The sequence below is a fragment of the Megalops cyprinoides genome, chromosome 10 (genome assembly GCF_013368585.1).
Source record: "Megalops cyprinoides isolate fMegCyp1 chromosome 10, fMegCyp1.pri, whole genome shotgun sequence".
NCBI lineage: Eukaryota > Metazoa > Chordata > Actinopteri > Elopiformes > Megalopidae > Megalops > Megalops cyprinoides.
This window is the reverse complement of record NC_050592.1, coordinates 33,405,251-33,430,476: the sequence shown is the minus strand read 5'-3', so window position 1 is coordinate 33,430,476 and position 25,226 is coordinate 33,405,251. Positions and strand designations below refer to the sequence as shown.

General features: G+C 42.8%; 1 protein-coding gene across 1 annotated transcript; it reads left to right on the top strand.

Moving 5' to 3' along the window:
* Nucleotides 1-1,679: 1,679 nt before the first annotated feature.
* Nucleotides 1,680-24,210, top strand: enpp2 (ectonucleotide pyrophosphatase/phosphodiesterase 2). The gene is made up of 25 exons (XM_036537990.1): nucleotides 1,680-1,804; nucleotides 2,103-2,211; nucleotides 3,803-3,958; nucleotides 4,356-4,481; nucleotides 5,296-5,356; nucleotides 6,008-6,105; nucleotides 6,210-6,289; nucleotides 6,635-6,754; nucleotides 8,748-8,803; nucleotides 10,043-10,108; nucleotides 11,043-11,115; nucleotides 11,628-11,736; nucleotides 11,914-12,039; nucleotides 12,603-12,634; nucleotides 13,205-13,332; nucleotides 16,230-16,314; nucleotides 16,633-16,720; nucleotides 16,925-17,094; nucleotides 17,784-17,829; nucleotides 18,132-18,271; nucleotides 18,726-18,861; nucleotides 18,974-19,051; nucleotides 20,502-20,634; nucleotides 21,539-21,692; nucleotides 23,664-24,210. The coding sequence occupies exons 1-25, from the start codon at nucleotides 1,775-1,777 to the stop codon at nucleotides 23,832-23,834; spliced, it is 2,571 nt and encodes an 856-aa protein (XP_036393883.1). The 5' UTR covers nucleotides 1,680-1,774; the 3' UTR covers nucleotides 23,835-24,210.
* The last annotated feature ends 1,016 nt before the right edge of the window (nucleotides 24,211-25,226 follow it).

The window sequence follows — 25,226 nt, the reverse complement described above, 5'->3', positions numbered from 1 at the left end:
TGTTGAGGTTGTGTTGTGACCCTAGAATGAAGAAAACCCACTGCATTATCGTACACCTGAACACTTTTTTCAGTCCTTTTGAGGCATTGTCCTGAAATTCTTTATTTGGAGTGTCAATTTACCTACCTAAGCACAAATATTTGGAAAAGATGGCCAACCTTGATCCCGTCAATGGTGTTTAGCCTACTCATTAATAAATGTTAGCCTACATTGTCCTTCTCAATTCACAAAACACCAGGAAGACAAAACCTGATGTATTTTAAGTTCGTTAAAGGGCGTAGGACGTATATGTTGCACAACCTTTATTTTTCTGCTCTCATTACTGTTAAATTTTGTGCCGTTTTCATCGTGCGCTGGGGCGAATTCGCCCGCTGGAGTTTTAGCTGTCTCGCGCTGGCATATTCCAGAGGGACCACAGGAACAGCTGTCACCACTACTGCATCAGCAATGGTTAACCGTCAAAAGTGAACGGAGTGTTATCAACAAACCAGAACAGCTCAAGTCTACGTGCCATCTATTCAATTCAGTCCCGAGAGATAACGGGTCAAAAGCACATTTACATTGTCATTTCGCCGACGCTCTTACCCAAACAGATTTGAAAGTGCATACAAAAAGGTTGGGCACGGGATCGTCTCGCGAGCAATCGCCAGCGTTTTGGATCATGTTACTAATTTGTATGGTAAGATTAAAAATTGGCTTCATGGCTGGGTGCAGCAGCGAAGCAGTTTTAATATTGCTGGGTACTTGTTTTAAGAGAGTTTTCTGTTAGGAAGCCACAAAATGAAGTCAGTCTTTGGTAGCGTTGTCCACAGACGCAGCACATTTCAGAATTAATAGATGGCAAGTAGACCTCAGCCGTATCTAATAAAAAATCTAAAACTGCCTATAGCAACCAATGCGTGTGTTACTGTGTAGTGCGCGATCAAAATGGGAATCGTTCAGACAGGTTAAGATTAGAACACGTAACGGTCTATACCCTTTCCTTCCAACCAGCCGCCAATATCCCCCTTCATATATATATATTTACTTTTGCGGTATTATGAGCAGTCAGTGAACGTGGGCTTGTAGCGATGCTGTGCTTTCATGTCCCAGAAGCTAAGGGTATTTTATTTTATTTATTTATTTTGGGATTGAAAACGCGTTGACATTACGACTTGGTAAATAGAGCAGTTACAAAGAATTATAAGTTCACAACGTGGCGCTTTGATTTGCAAAGGAGTCTCTTTTTTAGCGTTACCTGCGGTGTCGATTTACACTACAAGCACCGTCAACCTCAGTCACTTTTGAAAGTACAGCTTGTCTGAATAAATTGACTTGACCATTGTTATGCGCTGTAAGAGAATGTTCGCGTTCATTGTTATTAATTTTATTGTCGTTGTTGAAAGACACGACGGTATATTTCCTTTAAAACAAATGAATGAGTTGTTACAGTCTGTATACGTTTTACGCACGGATATCTTCTACCACATGCACATCTCCACGTAATGCAAAGTTGCAGACTTAGCTCGCGTTCACCGCTAGCTCTTTACTCGTTTCCAACTATAAATCATATACCGCCGGCTGTGGGTTTTATAGTCAACCCACATCCCGGGACTGTTATCCAATCAGAAAACAAACGTTTCCCCTTTGCAATAGCTCCGATGAACGCGTGCTCGAATCACAGCTCCCTGATACTCTGACCAGGTGGGATCTGGTACAATTACAAAAGTTAACAGCTAGGCATGCAGTTCCAGTTGTTGTTGAGAATCCAGCAACAAGCGCAGAACCTGTGAAAATGCGAAAACAGAGCATAACTATCAATCAGGTAAAACTTATGCATATAAATCATGCTTAATATTAAGGATGAAACTAAACGCTGTGCGTCCCATGTATTTTGTAAGATTTATGGAAGATTTTTCAGTGGAATTGGAGCTCATAATTCACATTTTCTGGTATTTTTTCTGACCCTGTCACCATTTGTTCATTTTTGCTAATGGTGCCGTTATTGACGGATATGATCGATATGATACATATTGATGCATATGATAGATATACCGTGTTTGATCGTTTTTCAAGTTATTTAATAATAATCTGGCATTTTTAACTGTCTTGTCTTTTCAAAGGTGCTATATGTCTTCTCCCTCCTCTCCGGTTCCAATGTTTCTTTGGGATATGTCTTCAATCGACCGAGACGTTCCGGAGAATGGGACGAAACTTCATCACATTCAGAATGTAAGTAATTAGTATGTTATTTTTAAGCGATTGAAGTGATTACACATATATAGTGATAACTACATATATAATTGTGAAATTGGCATTTGCACGGATTATGCATTTGTCTCGATAAAATTACAAATAAAATAGGTTTAAATATTCTCTTTGCACATATGTCATGTAGTAATTTGGCAGAAGTGATGGTAAAACGACGGGTTCTATTTGTGTTTGTAGTGCTGTAACTTCTTCAGTGCACTAGTTTTTCATTGAATATCTTGGAAACATGATTATGAATAGGAGACAGTCTAAAGAAACGTGTGGCAGGCTGCATTAAGAAAGTAAGTTGTGAAGATAAATCTGTTCTATAGTAACCTTGTACTTAATTAGTGATGTGGAAAGGACTAAATAAGCCTTCTGTTTTTTCCAGTTTACAAAAAGGCAGCGGCAGTGTACTTTGGAAAGCGTTTATGTATATTGGCCGTTTGTGTGCATAAACCCAGACTTTAAGAAAACTGGATTAAACAAGTATAGAGAAAATGTACATCACTTAGGATTTCTGTAAATGACATGCGACTCTTGATGGATAAAGTATAAACTCGCTGCTATTGGCACCGCGTGTATCCAGCAGTAACGCACCCAGTGTTCTATGCATCGAAAGATGCTGTCGCCTTTCATATGCTTCTGCACTCATAGATCCTGAAGAAGGATCAAAACAATTTTTTTATTTTTTGTTTATTAATATAACGCGAATTCGAAATTATTTTCATATCCTCTGTGTATCAGGTATGCTTGTCGGCGCCAAGAAATGTGTTTAAATGAAGAAATCTGTTACTGTTGGTTGTTGAGATCTGATTGGCCTGTAAATGTGGGTGTTTTTTATGTTTACTCATTCGTCTCTTGAGTCAATATTAAGGAATGCAAAATGATTTTCAGTATTTTCTGCTTCAGTTTGTCTGATTTAACATGTAAAAAACAAAAGCTGCAAAGATCTGCAACGGGTGCAGCAGGCATGGAATAAAGTGTAACATTTTGCCTAGCTCTTGTCTTTGTATTCAAACGGGAATCACATCAATAGAAATCATACTGTCATATCAGATGTATATGAGTTTGGGAAGTTTCTCAGAAAGTGTTTTTCAGAAAGTTGCTGAACTTCCCTCTGGATGTATTTCTATCTCAGCTTAAATTTTGTGAGGAAAAAAGTTACTGAATACACCAAGCATACACAAGAACCTACCAGAAAGTGGCTCTTAGGAGACAGATTTATGAATTGTTGGTACATCCAGCCTGACTTCCACCATTTTCTGTTTTCTCAATAAATAACCCAAGGTGTTAACCACCAGTTGTTCAATGAAACATAGAGGCAGAAGGTCATGGTAAAACGACACGATGTTCGGCCACCTGATTATCCTACTTATGCACCTGGGCAGGTTCTCATGATCTTTGCCCCAATATGCAGACAGCCTCTGCTTAAATGTAAGTGGGCAGGGTCATGCAGAACCTACCTGCTTCCCCTGCTTATAGCCTGCGAGTTAGCGGTTAGGGAGTCATCGCCGGTGGCTTCAGGCATACCCGTGGCAGACGCTAACAGTTTTGTCCCCGTGGATGACAGTTCTCTCGGACTCGCCGTGGATAAGCACCTCGGGATCATGCAAGGGCCGGTGCTTTGAGCTGACGGAGGTTGAGCCGCCCAACTGCCGCTGCGACAACCTATGCAAAACCTACGACAGCTGCTGCTCCGATTTCGACGAGCACTGCTTGAAAACGGGTAGGGTACCCGCTGCCAGTGGTCCTTTCTGATGTGCTTTTAGTAGGGCCTTATCAGATTTTCGTTGTCCCCCCCCTCAACCGACACCCAACTTCCACCAGGGTTTTACACATCATTCAGAATTAAAGAGGACATTTCTGTGTTGGTTAAGCTTTCTTTCAAGTTAGATCCCCACCCTTAGTAATTTACTTTTAAGTAATGCATGACACCGAGAGGTCTAACTTCTTTAAATCATTTCTGTCCTATGTTGTTCTTGAACAATTGTTCATGTTCTCACCAAACTGCAGTGTTAGTTCCACTGCATGTCAGTGATCATTGTGCGGTGAATGGTTCCTGTGTCATGGCCGGTTGTTGGGGTGGTGGGGTGTCGTGGTGTAACGTTCTTCGTTGTTATCAGAGGGGGGCTTCGAGTGCAGTAAGGAACGCTGTGGGGAAGTCCGAAATGAGGAGCATGCCTGTCACTGCTCAGAGGACTGCCTGGCCAAGGGGGACTGCTGCACCAACTACAAGACTCTCTGCAAAGGTAAGGTGTGGGGCAGTCTGACCTGGTTGACTGCAGGGTCGCTCATTCTCCAAGTACAGCTCAGGGAGTTGGTTTAGTGGTCGTGGATGGTAGTAGTGCTGAAACGGTTTGAAATAACTGAAGCTGGAACTCAGGGCTACCAGGTGATATTGAACATTCATGAATATTTTTTATTCTGAAGTCTGAAAACAACTGGTGTATAGTTGTCATTGAGAAAGTGTATGCGTTTGTGCATCAATGCATATGTTTCTGCATGTATGTCCATGTGTATGCGTTCATGCGTATGTCCTGCAGTATGGGTGTGTGGTTCTGTGTGTGTAGGTGCTTGTGTGTAGGTGTGGTTGTGCTCACATGCATGAATATGTTAGTCAGTGTGTGTATAGGTGTGTTGCGGTGTGGGGGTGCATCTGTGCATGTGTGAGTGATTGCATGCACATGTGAGTGTATGGGTGTGTGTGTGCATTGCAGTGTGTGTAAGCATGCGTGCATGGGTGTATGAGTGCATGCGTGCATGTGTTGCTGTCTGTGTCTGTGTGTAAGTGTGTGAGGGTATGTATGTGTGTGTTGCAGTCTGTGTATTTGTGTGTGTGTGTGTGTATGGACATGTGTGTTGCTGTGTGGGTGTGTGTTTGAGTGTATGGATGTGCATGTTGCAATGTGGGTGCGTGTGTGTATGTCTGGATGTGTGTGTCTGTTGCAGTGTGGGTTTGTGTATGTGGGTGTGTGTGAGTGTGTTACAGTGTGGGTGTGTGTGTGTGTTAGTGTGACACTGGTAGATTGGCTAGCTCTGAGCCCTTCTGTCTTGCACTGGCAGGTAACACTCCATGGGTGCAGGATGAGTGTGAGGAGATCAAGACCCAAGAATGTCCCACAGGGTGAGCCTCCATACACACACATTATTAGGAGCCACTCAAGATCTCCGTTAATAGTGTAGAGCCGCGGGTCCTGCACTCTAGTGTTTGAAGAAGGGACTGTGTTTATTTTACTTTTCAATAACCAGCCATGCATAAAACCCTGGTTGACTTTACTGTCCAAGGATCTGGATCAAAGCAGGCAGTGGGCCTCATCTGCCCACAAGGCCTTAGTACAGACACTGCTGATTTAGATTATATACACTAATGTCTCCCAGAAGACCTCACAAATGCAGTCACCCCTCCCTATGGCACAAAAATAGAGCAGAAAGTACTGTCAAAGAACAGTTTGAACTGTTGTCACGGTCCACTGATGATCGTTCAAAAGCTTAGTGTGGAAATTCAGCTTTTATAGATCCAACAGGCCCAAGTGGGGAAGCACTAGCAAATCCAGTGCCTGGAAAATAAAACAATTGAGAAAGAATGTTTCAAAGACTCTTAGCATCACACTCCTTTCCCAAGGAGAAAGCTAGTGGGAGTTCAGCTTTTTAATTAAGCAAGGCTCAACTCCTGAGAGGCCGTGGTGGTTTTTCAGACTTGTTGAGGGGGGCTGCTGTGCCAAGGGTGTGTGACGGGTTTTGTGTTTCTCTCTCCCGGCACGCTCGGTGACTCCAGCTTCGTGCGTCCTCCGCTCATCATGCTGTCAGTGGACGGGTTCCGTGCCTCATACATGAAGAGAGGGAGCGCCGTGATCCCCAATATTGATAAACTGAGTAAGGCGTTGCAACATATGTGTCTGCCTGTTTTGCACCTTTTTCCTGTGGGAAGCAGTCTGTTTCTGCTGTCTGTGGCCACTGTGTCTGTATCTGACTTTCAGGAACCTGTGGCACGCACGCCCCTTACATGAGACCCATGTACCCTACAAAGACCTTCCCCAATCTGTACACTCTGGCAACGGTGCGTATGCATATCCATCTTTTCATTTCCAGTTATCAGCTGTATTTGTTTTTTCTGCATTTGCATTTCCGTATTTTTTCCCATTCAATCCATATGTCTGAATATTTCACAAAGCCGGAATTATTATTTGGTAGCATTTTCAGAGCTGGAATTATTAATTGATGACATTATAAGTGAAATTCATAGAAGTCGTTATCAGAGGCTGAAACGTGGGTGTGTTAGCTCTCAAATTTCGTACAGCACCATTGTTATGATTGTGTATCATTGTGTATCATTCTTTTCAAGCATGTAGTGAACACCCCCCCACCCACACACACACCCACACCCTGTTTCCATCACCTGCAGGGCCTGTATCCCGAATCGCATGGAATTGTGGGCAACTCCATGCACGACCCCGTGTTTGACGCAATCTTCAGCCGCAGGGGGCGAGAGAAGCTCAACCATCGCTGGTGGGGGGGACAGCCTGTGAGTTCTTCTCTGGTCCCTCTCTCACCGTGACACAGCAGCAGACATCCCTTAGCCAAGAGATTGTAAATGAGACATCAGCATGAGTTGCTGAGGCATGAACTACTCCCTGTCCAAAGAAAAAGAATGCTTTACTTGAACTTAACTAATAGCGTGACAAAGGCCTCTTTTCCACCAGCGCGAACTAGTTGCTAGTTCTGGGCTGTTGCTAGTGCCAGTTCGTTGGTTCAACTTGCAAACCTTCTAAGAAAGGGTTTGCTTTTCCACAGGCTAGAGAGCCACCATAGAGCCACGTCATTACGTCATTGTATATGTCTCCGCTTTCCCGCTAGTGCCAAGCTAGCAGTGGTGGGTGGTGACCTGGAAACAGGGGAAGCCAAAACACTGCCTTTAAATCTATCTCTATTTCTTTCAACCTTTTCCCCCTTATCCCCCTTGATTAACAATAAAACAAATAATTCACAGAATAATCGACACCAATCGCATAAATATGATTATGCTTGCGAAACAGCACAGATTGTTTATAGTGTGTGCTTGCGAAAGCTACAACGTGAGATTGTTTAATTAACAAGGATGGCATTTATCGATTTAAATTACGTTAAATGCTCATGACACATCACTGCTTTTGTGAAGGTTTGTTCTAAACGTTATTGTTCATTGCACTCAACCTAACCTAAAACTTTGTTCTCAATAATCGATTTAACCAAATTTAACTCCGTTCTGTAATTTTCAACTTTGTAACACAAGAAAGCTATAGTGTGACACATTTAAGAGAAAGCTTTGGGATTACTTGCCACTTAATTATTCAAACTGCCATCCTTGTTAATTAAACAACCTCATGCTGTAGCTTTCACAATAGCACACAAATTTCAGACAATCTGCTGTGTTTCGCGAGCGTAGTGTTTCTGCAAGCTAGCAGGAACAAACAACAACAGAAACAAGAGAATAGTGCTTTAAAAACAGATTTGTCCACTACACTTTGTACAGTGTTAGCCTTTTGTGAAGCCAAATGTTAAGTGACATCGGTAGGTGAGTCAATGGCAATGTTAGAAAGGTACCAAGGTTAAGGTAGCTGGCTAGCTAGCTGTTGGTCAGCTAACATTACCCAAGCAAGCATAGCTACTAATTTCTCACATCAATGATACGAATGTCAAACGTAACATTGATGTGAGAAATTAGTAGCTATGCTTGCTTGGGTAGCGCTAGGTGACCAACAGCTAGCCAGCTAGCTAGCGAACATAACATTGATGTGAGAAATTAGTAGCTCACTAAACAACTAAGAAATACATAGCTGGCTGGCAACAAGGCAAAATATTTGAAAAATAAAACTCTGGTTTTTCTTCTTTTTAGGCAGACCAAGTGCTACACTAGCTCTGATTTAAAAAAAAAAAAAAAAACGGTGGTCACAAAGTTTTAGTTGGTCTTATTGGTCACAATAATCCCGCTCCAGCCTCTGACGTAGCGGTTCTTTGTTCTAGACCAGCAAAGTGTTGGTGCTGCTCTCGAACCAGTTTTCCTGGCTGAGAGCCGGTCCTTTGCCTTCAAAACGCGAAGAACTGGTTCGAAATTAGGCACCGGCTCCAAACCGGCCCTCGAACTGCCTTGGTGGAAAAATGGCAAAACTTTTCCCAGTTTGCATTATTGAAAGGCCGTTGCAGTGATGAAGGCAGTATGCCGAAACAGTTGTATCGTAGCTGTAGCGTTAGTGATGAATCTTTAGCTTTGTCATTGAGTGCGGCTCTTTTACGAATGTTGGCCTAGGCACTAAATTCTTACACATCCATTTTTAACAAAGAAACTTTTGTATATATTGCAGAACATAGTAAAAGTATGCTTATTTTTCCTTACAAAACTGTCCCAGTCAATGCAAAGCTTTTCTAGGTCCTGTTCTCATTGTGTAGTGATGCATGGTATTGTCTTGAAGACACCGTATGGTGTTTGCAATATTTTTGGATGAGCTGAGAGTTCTTTTTTGGTGCTTCACTCTCCCCAGATCTGGATTACAGCTCCGAAGCAAGGAGTAAAGGCAGGAACGTTCTTCTGGCCTGTGTAAGTCCCCCCTCTGCTCAGGTCTGCCATGGTACTGAAAATCATTTAACATTAACTTTTATTGTTTTCTGTATATGCAAAAAGAAAAACAGTCCTGCAAATCACCCTATGAGAGTGCAGCATTCAAGCAAAGCAACACAACCCATATGCATGTCATGCTGCAATTAGATCTCAGTCATGCTGTTTTCATGCAGGTTGAAATGAGGTGCATGTTCTCTCCCGGTTGGGAACACGGGCTCGCGCAAGCTGCTCCATTAGGCCAGGCCTCTGAACAAAGCCTCCTACATATGCAGACACAGAGACCTTTGAGATCAACTTTCTCTGGAGCACGCGGAGCAGAGAACTTGACTTGTTTTGCTAGCAATTTGTTGGAATGAACGTATTTACATTAAGCCGGGGCGTCTCTGAACCCCGAGCAGGCCGCGTGACCCGCTTCCAAAAACAGGGGCTGAAGTGCGCTTCAAGGCCTGCTTCCTGTCGCGGTCCTGCTCGTGGGGTGATTTATGCGCTGATCTTATCTGGCTAAGAGGTTCCGGGACCTGAGATTGTGACCAGGGTGCTGACTTCAGGGAGGTCCCTCTCAATGACAGGGAGGGAGGGGGGAGGGGGAGGTTCCTGTGGAGATTTAGAGGGATCACCCCCCTACACACACACACACACACACACACACACACACACACACACAGACACACACCAACCATACATTGATTGATTGCAGCTGTGAAGGGGGAACAGCAGCTGCTCCTCGTAGAGCATTCAGCCCATAGTTTCGAAGTAATGGTGGCAAAATCTGTTCTGTTTAGTAAATCATGCACTTGGCTTCCGAAGTTCAGGTATGTCTGCATGCTTGAGGATATGAAAGCGCAATCATGAATACATTTAATATAAATACATCACATTATATTTTGAAGGCCTCAACACACAAATTAATAGTTGGAGAAGTTATAAGCTCATTTTGCTGTTTTGTTTTCATTTTAAGCCGAATTACTGAATTTATATAGTCATGGTTATTGTTAGTCATTCATATTTCTGCATGTTTTAACACAGGTGAGAAAACCAGTAACAAAACCTTCACATGTATGTGTGAAAATGTAATGCCATCACAGTCATTTTTCAAAAAAGGGATGTCCATACACAGTTTTACAAAATCTGCTGTTAATTGTCTTTTTTTCTAGGTGAGAAGTAGGGTGGGCACGTGTGTGTTCAGGTGAGATATCTGATGGTGTGTTTTCCCAACAGGGTGATCCCCCTGGAGAGAAGAGTGCTGACCATGCTTCAGTGGCTCCACCTGCCAGATGGAGAGAGGTCTGCCCTTTGCCTGCTTCCTTTCTCCTCTATTGCTGTTTGGAATGCCTTCCTGTGCCGCTGCAGGGGAGTTAGTATAGCAGCAATGGTAAAGACTGTGCAGTCATACATTCAAAGTGTCCAAATTGGGATTCTCTCATCCGCACCCACTTTCCAGTGTCCTTTTTACCGTGAATTTGCAAAAAAATAAAAAGCACAAAAGTAAATGTGAATGAAATATGGTTGCAGAAAAACATTACGAGTGTGTAAGGGGGAAAGCATTTCTACCTCCCTGTGATTCATTATATTATTGTCTTTTAGCAAACTAAGATAGGTTACAATTTAACCCATTCATACAGCTGGATAATTACTGAGGCAGTTCTGGGTTTAGTACCTTGCCCAAGGGTCCAACAGTAGTGCCCTAGCAGGAATTGAACCGGCAACCTTTTGTTTACAAGCCCTGCCCCATACAACTATACCGCACAGCTGAACACTTATTCATTATGACACAGAGCCTGTAAGATTGTATGTTTCCATCAAATGACCTGCTTGAACCATGCCATGGTGGTTGCATTACATTACATTGCTACATTATTGTCATTTACCAGATGCTCTTATCCAGAGCAGTGTATACAATCTCAACCTTCTGGATATTTAGTGAAACAATTGCAGAACAGTGTCCCAGTGGGGAATCAAACCAGCAACCTGTTAGTTATAAGCCCTGCTTCTTAGCACTACACCACACTGCAGCCATATTATCATATAGTGCAGTACATCTCATCCTCTCATTCAGCCACAGTTAGCGAAACATATACTGCACTGTAGCAATTATGCTCTTCGTGTGTTCCTCATGCTAACAAACCCCGTGGAATTTGATTGGACGTGCCTTGACTTTACAAGGAGGGAGGAGAGACCTGCTGAGCTGATCCCCCTGTTTGTCACTGTGACCTTTCAGGCCTTACGTCTACGCCATGCACTCAGAGCAGCCAGACACGTTTGGGCACAAGATGGGGCCCCTGACCGCTGAGGTGAGCCCATGGGGTCAGAGGTCACGTTTCAGGGCTTTTGTGCAGAGCACCTGCTATAGGCATGTAAGAAACACGTGTCTGGACGCTGAGCTGTGCTTAAGGCCCCAGGCAGTCTCCTGGTAATAAGAGTTCCAAGTCAGGGCAGAAAGGGCCAAAAGAACTGGCCTCACACTGTTAGCATGACGAATGAAATATTACACGCATTTTAGCTTCGGTAATAAGCCCAGTTAGTCAAAACCTTTGGTCCTCTTTTACACGCTCTTTAAAATTTAGGAAGTCTGGAGTGAAACAGTGGCAGTCTTTCTGTAACCGCTTTTAAATCTCCTTGGCTGAAGCATAAAGCACACAGTAGAAATAAAAGTTTCTACTGTAGTCTCCATTTTAGCATGCAGCTATAAGAGCACATCAGTGCCTGTGAGGGTCAATTTGCACGTTGTTAGAGGCATAGCAGTGGCAGTGTTAAGGGTCTGAACTTTATGCCAGTATTTCACACCCGTGCTTTTGTGATGCAGCTGAATGGCCCCCTGAAGGAGATTGATAAGATCGTTGGGCAGCTGATGGACGGCCTAAAGCAGATGGACCTGCACCGCTGTGTCAACATCATCCTAGTGGGAGATCACGGTAGTCATGAACCCCCCCTTACTCCTCCATGCCACTGTGGGTGCTATGTCTGAATGTGTGTGCTCATTATACTGATGTGGTTCACAAAAGCTTTGGTCCAACATCTCTGTCTATATGTAAGCTTCCTAGGGATGGAATGGAAAATTTGGTCTCATTTGTGTTTTTTTTCCCGCACAGGCATGGAAGAGGCTCACTGTGATAGGACAGAGTTCTTGAGCTCCTACATGTCTAATGTGGACGATATCATTCTGATACCTGGGTCTTTGGGGAGAATTCGCTCCAGATCACCCAACAACCCTAAATGTGAGTGACGAAAAGCAGGAGTGCCGTGAAGAAAATGGCCAGATGCCTTGACCAGCAGTGGTCTTGAACAAGTTCATATAGCGATCATTATGTCAGATAAAAAATGTAAAATGTGTAACATGTATGGTTCTGTCCTTCCACCAAAGCATTTGTTCATAAGGATATGATGTGACATCAGTTTTGATAAAGTACTCTTTAACTATTGAACACAAGTAGAACACGAGTTGGTCCTAGAGCTTACAAATACAGTAGTATAAGTGCTATAATAATTACTATAATGAGTATATTTGTACATTCAGAGGAGTTTGATTATCGTGATGTTTTGCATCCATTCAGAGGGCAAGACTAGGATAAGATCAATTTATTTAAAATGATGATCATTGTTATTATGGTCTTTCTAATACAGCAGTAGTTTTTTCATATTTATGGATTATTAAGAGAAAAATGTATGAAAAAGCTGGCAATATGAAATGCTGGCAATAGGAAATGTTCACTCACTATTTTAATCAGTCATGGTTGTGTTTTACTAATATTTTTGTGGGTTTCTTGTTTGTTTTTTACAGATGATCCAAAAGCAGTTGTTGCAAATCTTACAGTGAGTATACAATATTTGCTTACCTATTGAATACATATGTTCATGTACATACATTTATGGATACCCTTCCCTGCTCCTATACCCTGCTGAACAAAGCCAGTTTGTTCCATTTAATGTTACAGTTTGCTTCACAGATACTTTTATGTGAAGCCATCTGAATCTTCCATTTGTACAGCTCAATATTTACTGAGGCAGCTGGGCTTGCCCCAGGGTCGAACAGCAGTGCCCCACCAGGGAACTGAACCAGGAACTTGCTGGAAATCACTCTGGATAAGAGCATCTGCTCAGTGAATGTAATGTAATGTAATGAACCTTTGGGTTACAATCTCTCTTCCCCAACCACTACACCCTACCACTGTCCCTTTAAGCTTGATTGTCTCCTGTAAGGCTGGGCATTGAAAGGAGCATGATATCAATAAAGCATTCATCCATTCATTAATTGGTTCACTCACTAATGAGGGTATGCTAAGAATTGGAAGGTCTGTATACCTTTATGTGGTAAGGGAGTTTGTGGTAATAGTAGCAGGGGTCCTTGGCCATCTGAGTTCCCTCCTCACGCTGTTCCCACAGTGTAAGAAGTCTGAGCAGCACTTTAAGCCGTACCTCAAGCAGCACCTCCCCAAGCGGCTGCACTACGCCAACAACCGGCGAATTGAAGACATCCATCTGCTGGTGGAGCGAAAGTGGCATGTTGCCAGGTAACACTCGCCCCCGTCTGACTAAAAAGAATCCCCACCCCCTATCCCCCACCCTCCCCCCCCCGCCCGGGGGGAGGCGGAGACGGCTGCCATTCATTCTGACCAGCCTCGTTTTCTTTCACGCTTTGTCGTCAGTGGCCAGACCGAGTGGAAATTTCTCGCTCTTAAAGTAAACCCGTGAGGTAATGCCTGTCGCGGGAGCGAACCAAAAACAAGGCCAAGGGGGAAGGTGGGGGGGGGGACACAGGGACAAGTCGAGAATGAGCCCCTGCCACAGAGAGGTCATTCTGTTTGCCTTGGCACGAAGCAGAGAGAAAATGAAAGAGATCTTTCACATTTGGCTTCAGAGATATAGACAACCTAATCCCTGGTAGTGGGGCTGTGAACTGAACGCTGTTTGAGGGGGGACCCTCACCCTCCTGTAGGTATGAAGGAGAAGTGTGCATTCAAACATGAATGAAGCAGAATATTTGTTTACTGTACTCCAGGCAATACCTAATTTTCATGGGCTACGTGCTTGTGGGTTTAGAATAAAAATGACATTTTATGTGTGAGGGCACTAAATACCGAATTTGCAACACTTTTAATTAAAGAAAAAAAAGTGCCTGACGAATGATTCAGATGTAGAAGTTTGTGGAATTTTCAAAAAGTTGGCAGCACTGGTTCAGTGAGAGAGCAAATCCATAATTCCTAGCTGCAGAAAGGGGCTCATGAACTGCACCAGCCCAAAAATATTAATCAAGTCTGTTTCATAAAGGTCTTAGTGAGTACTGCTTTAATAGATCCTAGGTTTCATCCTCACAATCATTGGGAAAAGGCTGTATTTGTAAAGAAAAAAAAAAAGAAAAACAACAGTGGTGTCTGCCTGCAATGTTGCATCAAACCATCCACGTAACTTCATCCAGACTGATTTTATATTATGTTCCTAACCATTTTTATACAGCAAGGCATTAAAGATGCACCACCATGGTTTTTGCACAAAACATTTCAAGTATTTTCAAGTGAGCAGTGCTAGATGGTCTTTACCCGTCATCCTTCAGTGTTTCATTCATTACGTTAATGTGAAACACCTTTGTCACTTTATGTAGTACAATGCTCCTTGCTTTGCTGCCCACTTTGTAGCGGTGCACACTCTGTCTCTGCAGATAAAATGGTGCACTTTTGAATATCAGACAGTTGCTCTTTTTTCCCCTCTTTTCTCACCCTGACTGCTCATTTAAGCACCTTGTTTTCTCCTGCTGAGAGTTAGACCTCTTAGACGTTAACCTGCTTTCACCTCAGGCTATGTACCATGGATAACATGCATAAAGTCTGGAGAAAGCATTAACTGGTGACACCCAGACAAACATGTGTCTGTGAAATGTATAAGTTGGTGCTCTGGGCAACCATTTGGCACTCACACATAAGCTATCAGAGCAAACAGGTTCATGCCTGAACATTCTAGATCAGCTTGCATTTCTGCATTACTGCACATATGCGAAGTAACACTTCTCTTGACATCTGTGCCGGGTCAGGAATGGGCCCTGTTAGACAATTAGACAAAGGATGCGCAGCATTGCAGCATTGGATGGATTTTTAATGCCTTTTAGAAGTCACTCAACATTTTTAAAAAGGTGCATCTGCCTTAAAGAACATATTTGGTGTTATCTCAGGTGAACTGTATAATGGTTGAGTCTGTTAGTATTGTGTTTTAGACCATAATGATGATGATGATGATGATTATGATGATGATGGTGACAATGATGATGATGATGATAATGAAAGAAGCCATTCTAGGTCTCTGGTTTGTGGCCATTTCATTTTGCAACTGGGAAATGGAACATGGTTTGACAACCCAAGAGCATATAGAACCTGTAGACAAAGAGGAGAGGGGTTGAAGTGCATATAAGGAGCAATAGGCTTCCAGTGGAGGGAACTTACTAACAAACAGGCTGACAGATGTGAGACAGAGAGAGAAAACCATGCCAACAGCAGAGCTGTGTGTTATTTGAGTTTAGAGCTCAGAATGTTAATGGAGAGCGAATGACTGTGATCATGGCAAGGAATGACCAAAGCCTGAATATTCAGTTATGCAGAATGTTATTTGGACATTATTAACTCTGAATATAGAATATAATGTAGACAATGTGTCTAAGTAATGTGCTAAGAAGCAGGCGTGAAAGAGCATAGAAGTCCCAGCATTTTAGCAGAAGAGGAAGTAACTAAGTTAAGGTGCCAAAAAGTCTCATTTGATTTTGGAGAAATTACAGGTTGGGCCTCGTTGTTAGTGAATTCCCATCTGTATCAATCAGCACATTTGGATGTGTCTTGCTGCAGGTGTTTCCAGATGAGGAGAACAGGTTATGTTTGAATTTGCGCTTGAGGGTGAGCAATGTTTTTGCTGATGCAGCTACCTTTTATGTACCAGAGGCTCAGGTATCTGGTCTATTCTGTGGGGCTGCTGGAAAAAGCGGTATGCACAGTGGCAGCAAACACCAGACTCATCCTCCTTAGCCCGGTTTACAAGTTCCAAAGCAAAAGCATACAGCCCTAGGCCTTCCACCGCACTCATCTGATCTTGTGCCAAGCCACCTCATGATGTGGCCTCAGGCTAGCACGCTGGTTAGATGCAGAGAAAAATCTTGATCATGCACTTCACTAACAATAACATTTAATCATCATCCATCCTCTCTTGTGACAGATCAGGGGGGAAGCGGCAGGTTCATTCTGGCTGCAACAGGGTTAGCCCCAGACTGGTGACTAAGCTCATTTACAAAGCAAGTACATTTCTCTGGTTCACTTGTTGGCAGTAAGATGATCAACGTTAGCCTTGAGAGAACAAAAGGCAGTCACATCAGGATAGCAAAGCACTCCAAGAACCCTCCAGAATTTTTTTTAAATAAGTTTTTACATTATAGGAAAGCTCCAGAAGGTAAAAAACATCCTGGGAAGTGTGGCTTTTCTGGTGACCATGGTTACGATAACAAGATCAACAGCATGCAGGTAAATGCTGTGCTTGTTAGATCAATCAAAATTGTAATTTTTTTCTAGAATTTCACAAAGTCATTGTCATTGTTGCTGTTAAACTATACTGATTTCAGATTTTTTATGTTATTTATAATTATTTATATACATATTATATAAATATACAGTATATGTATATACATACTAGTTATATAAATGACTAGTATAGTATACTAGTATAACTAGTATAAATCAATAATTATTTATAATTATTTATATACACTATATAAATGTACAATATATGTATATACATACTAGTTACTAAGTATATATTTATTTGTTATTTGTTGTCTGCAGACCATATTTTTGGGTTATGGGCCTTCATTCAAATTCAAGACCAAAGTGCCAGCTTTTGAGAACATTGAACTTTACAATGTCATGTGTGGTAAGAGAGCTATTATACAATTTTAATGTCTGTTTATTTATCTACTGTTTGAAACATGTGTAAATAGTCTTTACTTCTCTTCCTCTCAGCAATATGAATGTGTCCACTCTCTTTGGATCATGGGAGCTTGCTATTTCACTTCTTTTTTCTTTTTAAATTTGCCATTCACTGTCATTTGTTTAAATTTTTAACACTTTGTCACAGACCTACTGGGCTTGAAGCCTGTCCCTAACAACGGGACGCATGGCAGTTTGAACCATCTGCTGAAAAACCCCTTCTACAAACCCACAATGCCTGACGAGGTGTCCAAGCCCACCCCCTCTGTCCCCACCTCTGCCATCACCGACGACTTGGGGTGCAGCTGCGAGGACAAGGTCAGCACCGAGGGCAACTTTCCCAGCCTTCCTGTGATTGGATGGCTCGGTAGAGCCCAGGGTTCGTTCCACTGAAGCAGCAAGCGGAAAGCTAAAGCAGAAAGCATAAATGTAGTAGATGTGTATAAACCTTTCATCTGATTATCTTTTTCCAGCATGTCGCTTTAGCTTTTTGATTTGATGCTTGGATGAAAAGCAACCCAAAGTTTATTTTTTTGTTGTTTTTAATGAAATATTCTCAAACGAGAATGTGAGCACTGTGTCTAATATCTGTCTGTATGTCTGTATCTAAAGTGATCAAACTTGTATTCATTTTTTTCAGGGTAGGTGTCAGAAGTACTTCTGGAGTTGTGATTGGTCATTGTGATATATTTAACAGTTGTTGTATCTTTCTGTAAAATAATCTGAAATATTTTGATTAATTTGAATATTTATTATGATGATTTGCTCCTGGTCTTTGGGTCAGGCTCTTAAATGCTGTGACTTCTGTGCCTGTATTTGCAACTGAAGCTGTCCTTCCTGATTGCACAGTAATCTTGCCTCCGCAGGGATGTGTTCAAGCTCTCTTGCAAGAGATTTTCACCTCTAATCTTTTGCAGTTGCGTTCAAAAAATAGGGGGCAGAGAGCTTTGAAAATCACCCTTATAAGAGGCTATAACCTGGAGTCACTGTGGCTCTGTCTGTTACAGAACAAAATGGAAGAGCTCAATCAGAGACTGAGGCAAGCTCTGGACGGTAAGGCTGCTATCTGGGCCAGCAATGAATTATTTCAGCTCACATTGACTTGCAGTTCACATCAGCATGCTGACAGGGACCAGACACTCAGTTTATGTGTTGGTTGATCAACCAGGTAGGTGCGCTAGCTTTAGCATTACATCCATGTTGTAGGCCCATTTGACAGAATATCACAGAGAGTAGAATAAGTAAATACAATCTTATTGATTTTACCAAGCTCGTTTGCAATTCATCACAGAGGCTGAATTTCTGCTGGTCATAACTTTCCTTATATAGTTTCTGTTGTCCTCTTTTTTTTCCAGACAGCAAGAACCTTCCTTATGGTCGACCGGCAGTTATGTTCAAAACAAAATACAGCATTCTTCACCACAGTGACTATATCAGCGGCTACAGTGAGACTCTCTCTATGCCCCTTTGGACGTCATACACTGTCCCTAAGCTGGTAAATGACACAGACGGCCTGTGTTATTGAACCACCCCAGCCACATTATACAGCCCTATGGTCAGTGTGTGTTTACTTAGCATGGCTGCTTTCTGTCATGCAGAAGCCACATGCACCACACACAGTCTGAACTCTAACTGTACTCACGTTCAGCTTCAAAGTAATGAGATCATACATGACTTACTTTCGGCTGCAGAGGGGACAAATTTATTTTTCAAATGTGTTTGTGGAATTAGGTTGGTATCCACAAATGAATGATACTGGTAATGCTAATTTCACCACTCTTGAGTAATATGAACAGCCATAAATTAACTTGGAAGATACAGTATGCCTACTCTTTTGGTACCCTTGGTCAAAACTGTCTGTGAAAGTAATTGGGATGGCTATGTGACATCACTGCGCAGATGACACGTGTGTTGGATTAGTCGTCTTAAACTTGTCACTATCTCTTCAGGTGGACGTCACCCCTCTCCCTGAGTCTCTGAGCAATTGTGTGAGGCCAGATATTCACGTTCCCCCAGCCTACAGTCAGTCCTGCTCAGGCTACAAAGCAGACAAGCAGATCTCCTACGGCTTCCTCTACCCCCCCCGTGAGTGCTCCCTGCCTTTTGTGGGAGAGAACTGTATGCTGGCAACCATCTGATTTAGGGTCCAGGGTCATCCGAAAGAAGCCCGATGACTGTGTTCCCTCTCCTTTCACAGAACTGGCCTCGACCCCTGAGGGGAGGTACGACGCAGTCCTGATCACGAACACCGTCCCCATGTACCCCGCGTTCAAGAGTAAGTGCCCTTAGGCACACCAGAAAACACACACTATAAATCCAAGTGATCGCTTTGCCGTGAACCGCAGGGCTGAGAAGGCAGGCTTTGTGGCAACTGAGAGAGATGAATCTGTGTTTTTAAGTGCTGCTGTGTGCTAAAACCACAATGTTGGAGGAGACAGTGTCTGACAGTATGTCTGAACTTGTGAACTGGAAAATTCTTAATCAATGAGCAGCTCTAAAGAGAGGTGGGAGGGCTATGAGAAGTGATTTTAGTGGCAGGGATGGAACATGGTTTCTGGGTGCAAGCAGTCACTTTTTGGATGAATCCATTGGCCCACCCTGCAGTGTTTGTTTTTACAGCACTGAACTTTGACCTAACTTGACATTTGTATGTGCATATTTAATTGAGATTTAAGCAGCTGAGTTCTGGCCTTTCTCTTGCTTGCTTTTGATCTCTGCAGTAATGTGCATGTGCCATAAGGAAGTGAATGGTTTTCCTGGGCTGTAAGTAAAAGCTACACAATGGCAAAGCTGCAAACCTGCAGACAGTGAGGGTGTGCTGAGTGGGCATTGTGCTTGGTGAGCTCAGGTCTGAGACGGGACCAGCGTGTGAGTGCTGCTTCTGTTCCTCAGAGAGACTGACACCAACTGTCCCTGCAGTGGATATGAGTCAGCTATTACACATTGTGACAGACAATGACACACACACAGCTACATGTGCTCGTGCGTGCGCTCATGCACACGCCTACACTTGCATGTGTATGCACAGGCACATGAATACACACATATATGCACACACATTCACACTTACACAAACACACACACACACACACTCCCACACACATAGACACATTTACAGATATATTTGAGAGTTTTTAATGGTGCTATAGGATTTATTGTACCATGCATTTCTCTGTGGGTGGTAGAGGTTTAATCAGTGGCATTACCTCTAACATATTCTGTGTGCTCTGTTTGAGCTGGGCTCCAAATGAAAGCAGATTTTTTACTTGAGTTTCCCTTACAGCTGCCACCCTGTTTCACACCAACTGCGTCATACTGAGGAACATCACATAAAGGGACAGTTACAGCCTCCCAGGCATAAAGCCCCATTCACAGTGAAGCCCCAGTTGCCAGACACACACAGGCACACTCACTCACGTTAACGTACATGTGCAGTATTGAAAAGCATGTCCCAGTCATTTAAAAAGGGCGTAGCTCTTGTGGTCCACCTGTTATTGATTATTTCCTCTAGCCCAACTCACAAGTTCAGACACAGGCAGGAACAGACAGCCTACTTAGTGTTAACATCCTTTTGTTGTTACTCCTCAATTCCGTGGTTTATGTATTAGCCCCTCACCTCCTTCTAAGGTGATTAGCTGTTAGCATGACCCAGCCGCACTGAAAACCTCCCCAGGATGCTCTAGGTGAGGACAGAACCTTTACTGTCCCATCTCTCATCCTCTCAGGGGTGTGGACCTTCTTCCAGAGGACGCTGGTAAAACGCTACGCCAGCGAGAGAAACGGGGTCAACGTGGTCAGCGGCCCCATCTTTGACTATGACTATGATGGCCTCCGGGACACGGCAGAGAAGAGGAAACAGTAAGGGCTTGCAAAAAACCTGCAGTCACACATCATACGGCCGCTCCTGCAGAGAGCAATGTGGTGCTTCCAAACAGTGTATGACTTTGGCTTCTCCTTTTCTTCAGGGGTAACTAATAGTTCTCCACAGCCGGGTGGGGCTGCCAGTGCTGTGGTCCAGAGGTCATGCTTAGCTTGTGTGATGTGTTGGTGGGACATGGAACTGAGGAAGTGCCTTCAGTTATTGATGTTGACTTATTCCATAAACAACCCTCACAGTCCCTTTTTATGTGTTGAAATAGGTATAAAATGCCCTTGAAATATATAGTATTTGGCTATTGGCCTTCTTGTGCATAAATGAAAGAATATGTGATATGCATGTAATGTATTGAGGGTGATACTGCAGTGCCAGGCTCAGGTCTGAACTACAGCTCTGGTAAACCTGCTGCAACCCTGTCTCTCTTTCTTTAATAAACCAAGACCATGTCAGAGCTGGAAGGAGACATTTCTGACAGCAGTAAAGGTTAATGATTGGAGTATATGAATTAATCAAGCCTTGTTTAAAGCACAGGCTCTTGATTGATTATCTGATTATTAAGATGATTTTTTTTTTTGATTTAGCACTCTCAGTGGACCAGTTCTTAATGTGCATTCATAAATATTTTCCCTTGTGTTGCTTTACTATGGTCTCCTTCTTTAAAATGCTATACATGTGTACATGTGTTGGACTGCCACATTATGGTCTAGGTCTAGGGTAACCCTGTTATGGTCCTGGAGGAATACAGTAGATGTTTTCCCAGCTCTTTGTAAATCACTAACAGTCTCAGAACATATGTAAACTCCAGCCCTGACTGGACCGCATTGTGAGCATGCCTCTGCCTGTGAGGACCATGTCAGTAGCTCAGTATGTCTGACTTTGCTGCAGGTACGTGAGTGGTACAGTCCCCATCCCCACACACTACTACATCGTGATCACCAGCTGCCTGGACTACACCCAGACTGTGGACTCCTGTGACGGTCCCCTCAGCGTCTTCTCCTTCATCCTGCCGCACCGACCAGACAACGATGAGAGCTGCAATGTGAGTTCCTACCCCCTCTCCCCCAGAAGGGCAGACACAAACCACTGAAGTTTGAGTATTTGCCTCACTGTGGGTCTTCTGGTCCCTTTCTTGTTTTCTCTTTAGTACTTTAGTTTGTTGTTTTGTGGGGGGAACCAGTAAGGAGGGATCGGTGAAGATTTTATTCCTTTTGATTTAGACAGTATGCTCACTCATTTCCAAAATAAATGCCAGCCCCCTCACCATGATTTTTGTCCCTCCTGGTTTCCCACCTAAGCCACCAAAGGAGTGGCTTGTGAAAAGTGCTTATTTTACCTATCTGCTCATTTATCTGGCATTGGTTTAACAAGTGTTGCTCGACACAGACTTTTTTTCTGTGAGGGGTCTTAAGCCAGTGTGCTGGTAACTAAAGTCCAAACGATGGAAGATATACTATTACTGACTTTCAATTTTACAATAAAAGCTAGGCCGACTGGTGATTCCCGTTGGTGTCAATGCTTTCATGACTAAATGAAACTGATAAGCTGCACTGAATCTTTGAACCGCAGTTCCGAACAGAATCAGATAAAGACAGCTGATAAAGAAGCAGCCTCTTGTTAAGTCTGCCTTGCACATGCAACCACAAGAGTCTCAGAGCAGCCAAAGCTAACATGTTTTTTGGAAGAAGGTGTGAAGCACATTGTCATGCTGCCCAGTTCCTGCACGGTTCAAATAGGGGCTATGCTCTCACCACAAGGGGTGTTCTTTTCTTACCTTCAGAAGAATGCCAACACCCTGTGTTTCTGTGACATCAGATTTCTTGGCAGTCTCATTTCCGCTGGCCTCTTAATGCCACTTTTACATATTTGAATCAGTTACAGGAATTGGGGAAAAAACTGCAGATCTGTTCACTTGCATATATTCAGCTACCCCAAAACGTGTTAGGTTTGAAATGTACCATTTTCATCATAAACAGTATTTACTATAGATCCTAGTGAACAAATGAATACAGATGACATCTCTGCTTGTAGCCACAGGTGCATCTGATGTGGAGGGTAAAAGCTGGAGGGTAAAAACTGTACTGCATGGTGAATCTATCAGTGGCTTGCACTGCTCTAGTGCAAAATGCTGCGTCCATTCCCACTCCTATGGGAGCTGACCTGGCACCTGTATGCTCCAGTTGGACAATGTTTAAGAGTGCTGAGTAGGGTGGCAGGAACATCATTATGGTCTGTGGATGTGCTGCAAATCAGTCTCACACAACCATTGCACAATAAGCATTTATACTGCCTATCATTTGGCTTCTTTCCTTTCAAAGCTGAAAACAGTGCAGTAAAGCACATACAGAATTTCACAGCACTGCCACACTCTTTAGGTAGCTATATTTCAGTTTCAATATATCCCCGATTTATTGTTTTTAGTAGGAAATGTTTGCATGCTTGAGGCTGTGGTTCTTCTGTAACATTCAGAATGGGTTGGACGGCCTTTTGTATTGAGTTGCACAGCTTCTGTCACTGAGAAGTCTCTTTATTGAAATGCCTGGTCATGGTTGCTTGGATTTCACTGGAGAAAAATGTGCATTTTGGTTGTTGTTTACATTGATGTTGACCACAACCATAACGATCAGCCATGAACCATGATCAGCAACACCTGGAGCCTTGCTTGTTATTGTTGCCACAAACTACAGCTGTTACCTCGCATCGTCTTTTTATTGGAGAAAGATTTGTGCTGCCATTGGTCTGTTTATGTGTGTTAATGTGTGTAAATGTGTACGTGTGTGTAATTCTGCCTACACATGTGTTTTTGTATGATCATGTGTGTACGTGTGTGTATATGCATATATGCGCATGTTTATACAGTATATGTATGTGTATGCGTGCATATGTGTGTGCATATATGCACATCTGCCTGTTTGTGTGTGTGTGTGTATGTATGTGCATGTGCATGTGCGCGTGTGCGTACCTGTGTGGACGTGTGCATGTGTTGACCCTGTACATTGTGAACACCCCGCAGAGCTCTGAGGATGAGTCTAAGTGGGTGGAGGAGCTGATGAAGATGCACACGGCGCGAGTGCGCGATGTTGAGATCCTCACAGGCCTGGACTTCTACCGCCGAACCAGCAGGAGCTACACTGAGATCCTCTCCCTAAAGACTTACCTCCACACGTATGAGAGCGAGATCTAAACCACTACGTCTCCAATCATTAGGTGTACATTTTATACCAATCCTCATATTTATTATTCCTTCCATTGTTTTATGCCCTTTAGTACTCTAACCCTATGTAACTAAATTTCCTTCTGTTTCTGATTCTGTTTTTTGAAAAGCAAGCATGAATGGACTTTTGTATTCTTTTAAATAATTGTATAATATGTCTGTGTTCTGAACACTACTGAGTGTAGTGTTTATGAGAGGAGTGTACCAGATGTGGCTGTGGTGGCTGGAAGCTTTGAGTGATGTGTTTTTTTCTGTGTATGAAAATGAATATGTAATATCAGCTGTCATGTACCACCAAATGGGTAATTGATGCCTTATGCTTTAACCTCTATGAAAATGAATCAAAATAAAGGACATGTTTCTATATTTGAGTACCTCCTTTGTTCTGGATGAAGGCAATTGCTCATGGAACTGTTTTTGTAGGTGTTTGGCTTGGCAGTGGGTATCACACTCACATAAAGAACCCACATGTTCCTGATCTCATTGCAGCATGCACACACTTTGATGTTGATCAGATCAGGGTGTTAGTGAATTTTCTCCTGTTCATATTTGGATTTTACTAGTGATTTTCCACAGTAGTCAGCTGATTATTTTCACATTCACAGAGCCTCCAGCCATCATATTACACTGGTGGAAACACTACATTATTGGCATTTAGCAGACGCCCTTATCCAGCTTATACAGCTGGATATTTACTGAGGCGAGCGTGCATTAAGTACCTTGCCCAAGTAGGGAACTGAACTGGCAACTTTTTGGTTACAAGTCCTGCTTCTTAACCACTGTGCTACACTGCCGCCTTTTTAACATTGGACAGACCTGGCATTTTCTGTCCAGAAGCATACAGTTTTGTCTGTAGTAGTTACGCAACAATTCAACAACTCCCTAGTGTACAAGGCAGATGTTCTGTTCAAGTCAAACTTGAAGATATATGTCATTAAAATTACAATATTTTAAGTTACAGTTTATAATTTCAAACAAATTCCCTCACATAGACTGAACAAAAGCTATTCCAAAGCAATGCCACTCAGTCCTTCCTCAGGTCTTCCATGTAACTTGGTCCTGTGTTTTTTGAACTTACAACATTAACAGAATGTGGGCTTTTCATATTTGTTTGAGTTAATGCTGCCCTACTTTCTGTGAAAGTATTTCTTTTTCTCTAGTATGTAATGGGTTAGGAATACCAGGTATATGAACTGACGTGTTGTGTAAGGTAGAAGAATGATGGCAGTATTGTTTGTCAGTGATTATTTAGTGTACAGTATATGAGGGTTATGATGCCATCATCAAATAGTGAATCTTTCTATATCATGACAAGGACTCACAATTTAGCGACAGTAAAGTGTTATTCTAGTTATGGCTTGC

Bases quoted from the DNA above. Each gene is read 5' to 3' on its own strand.
- enpp2 (XM_036537990.1), top strand. From the start codon at position 1,775: ATGCGAAAACAGAGCATAACTATCAATCAG. The intron at 10,109-11,042 runs GTCTGCCCTTTG...GTGACCTTTCAG, and splicing joins CACCTGCCAGATGGAGAGAG to GCCTTACGTCTACGCCATGC. The intron at 12,635-13,204 runs GTGAGTATACAA...CTGTTCCCACAG, and splicing joins CAGTTGTTGCAAATCTTACA to TGTAAGAAGTCTGAGCAGCA.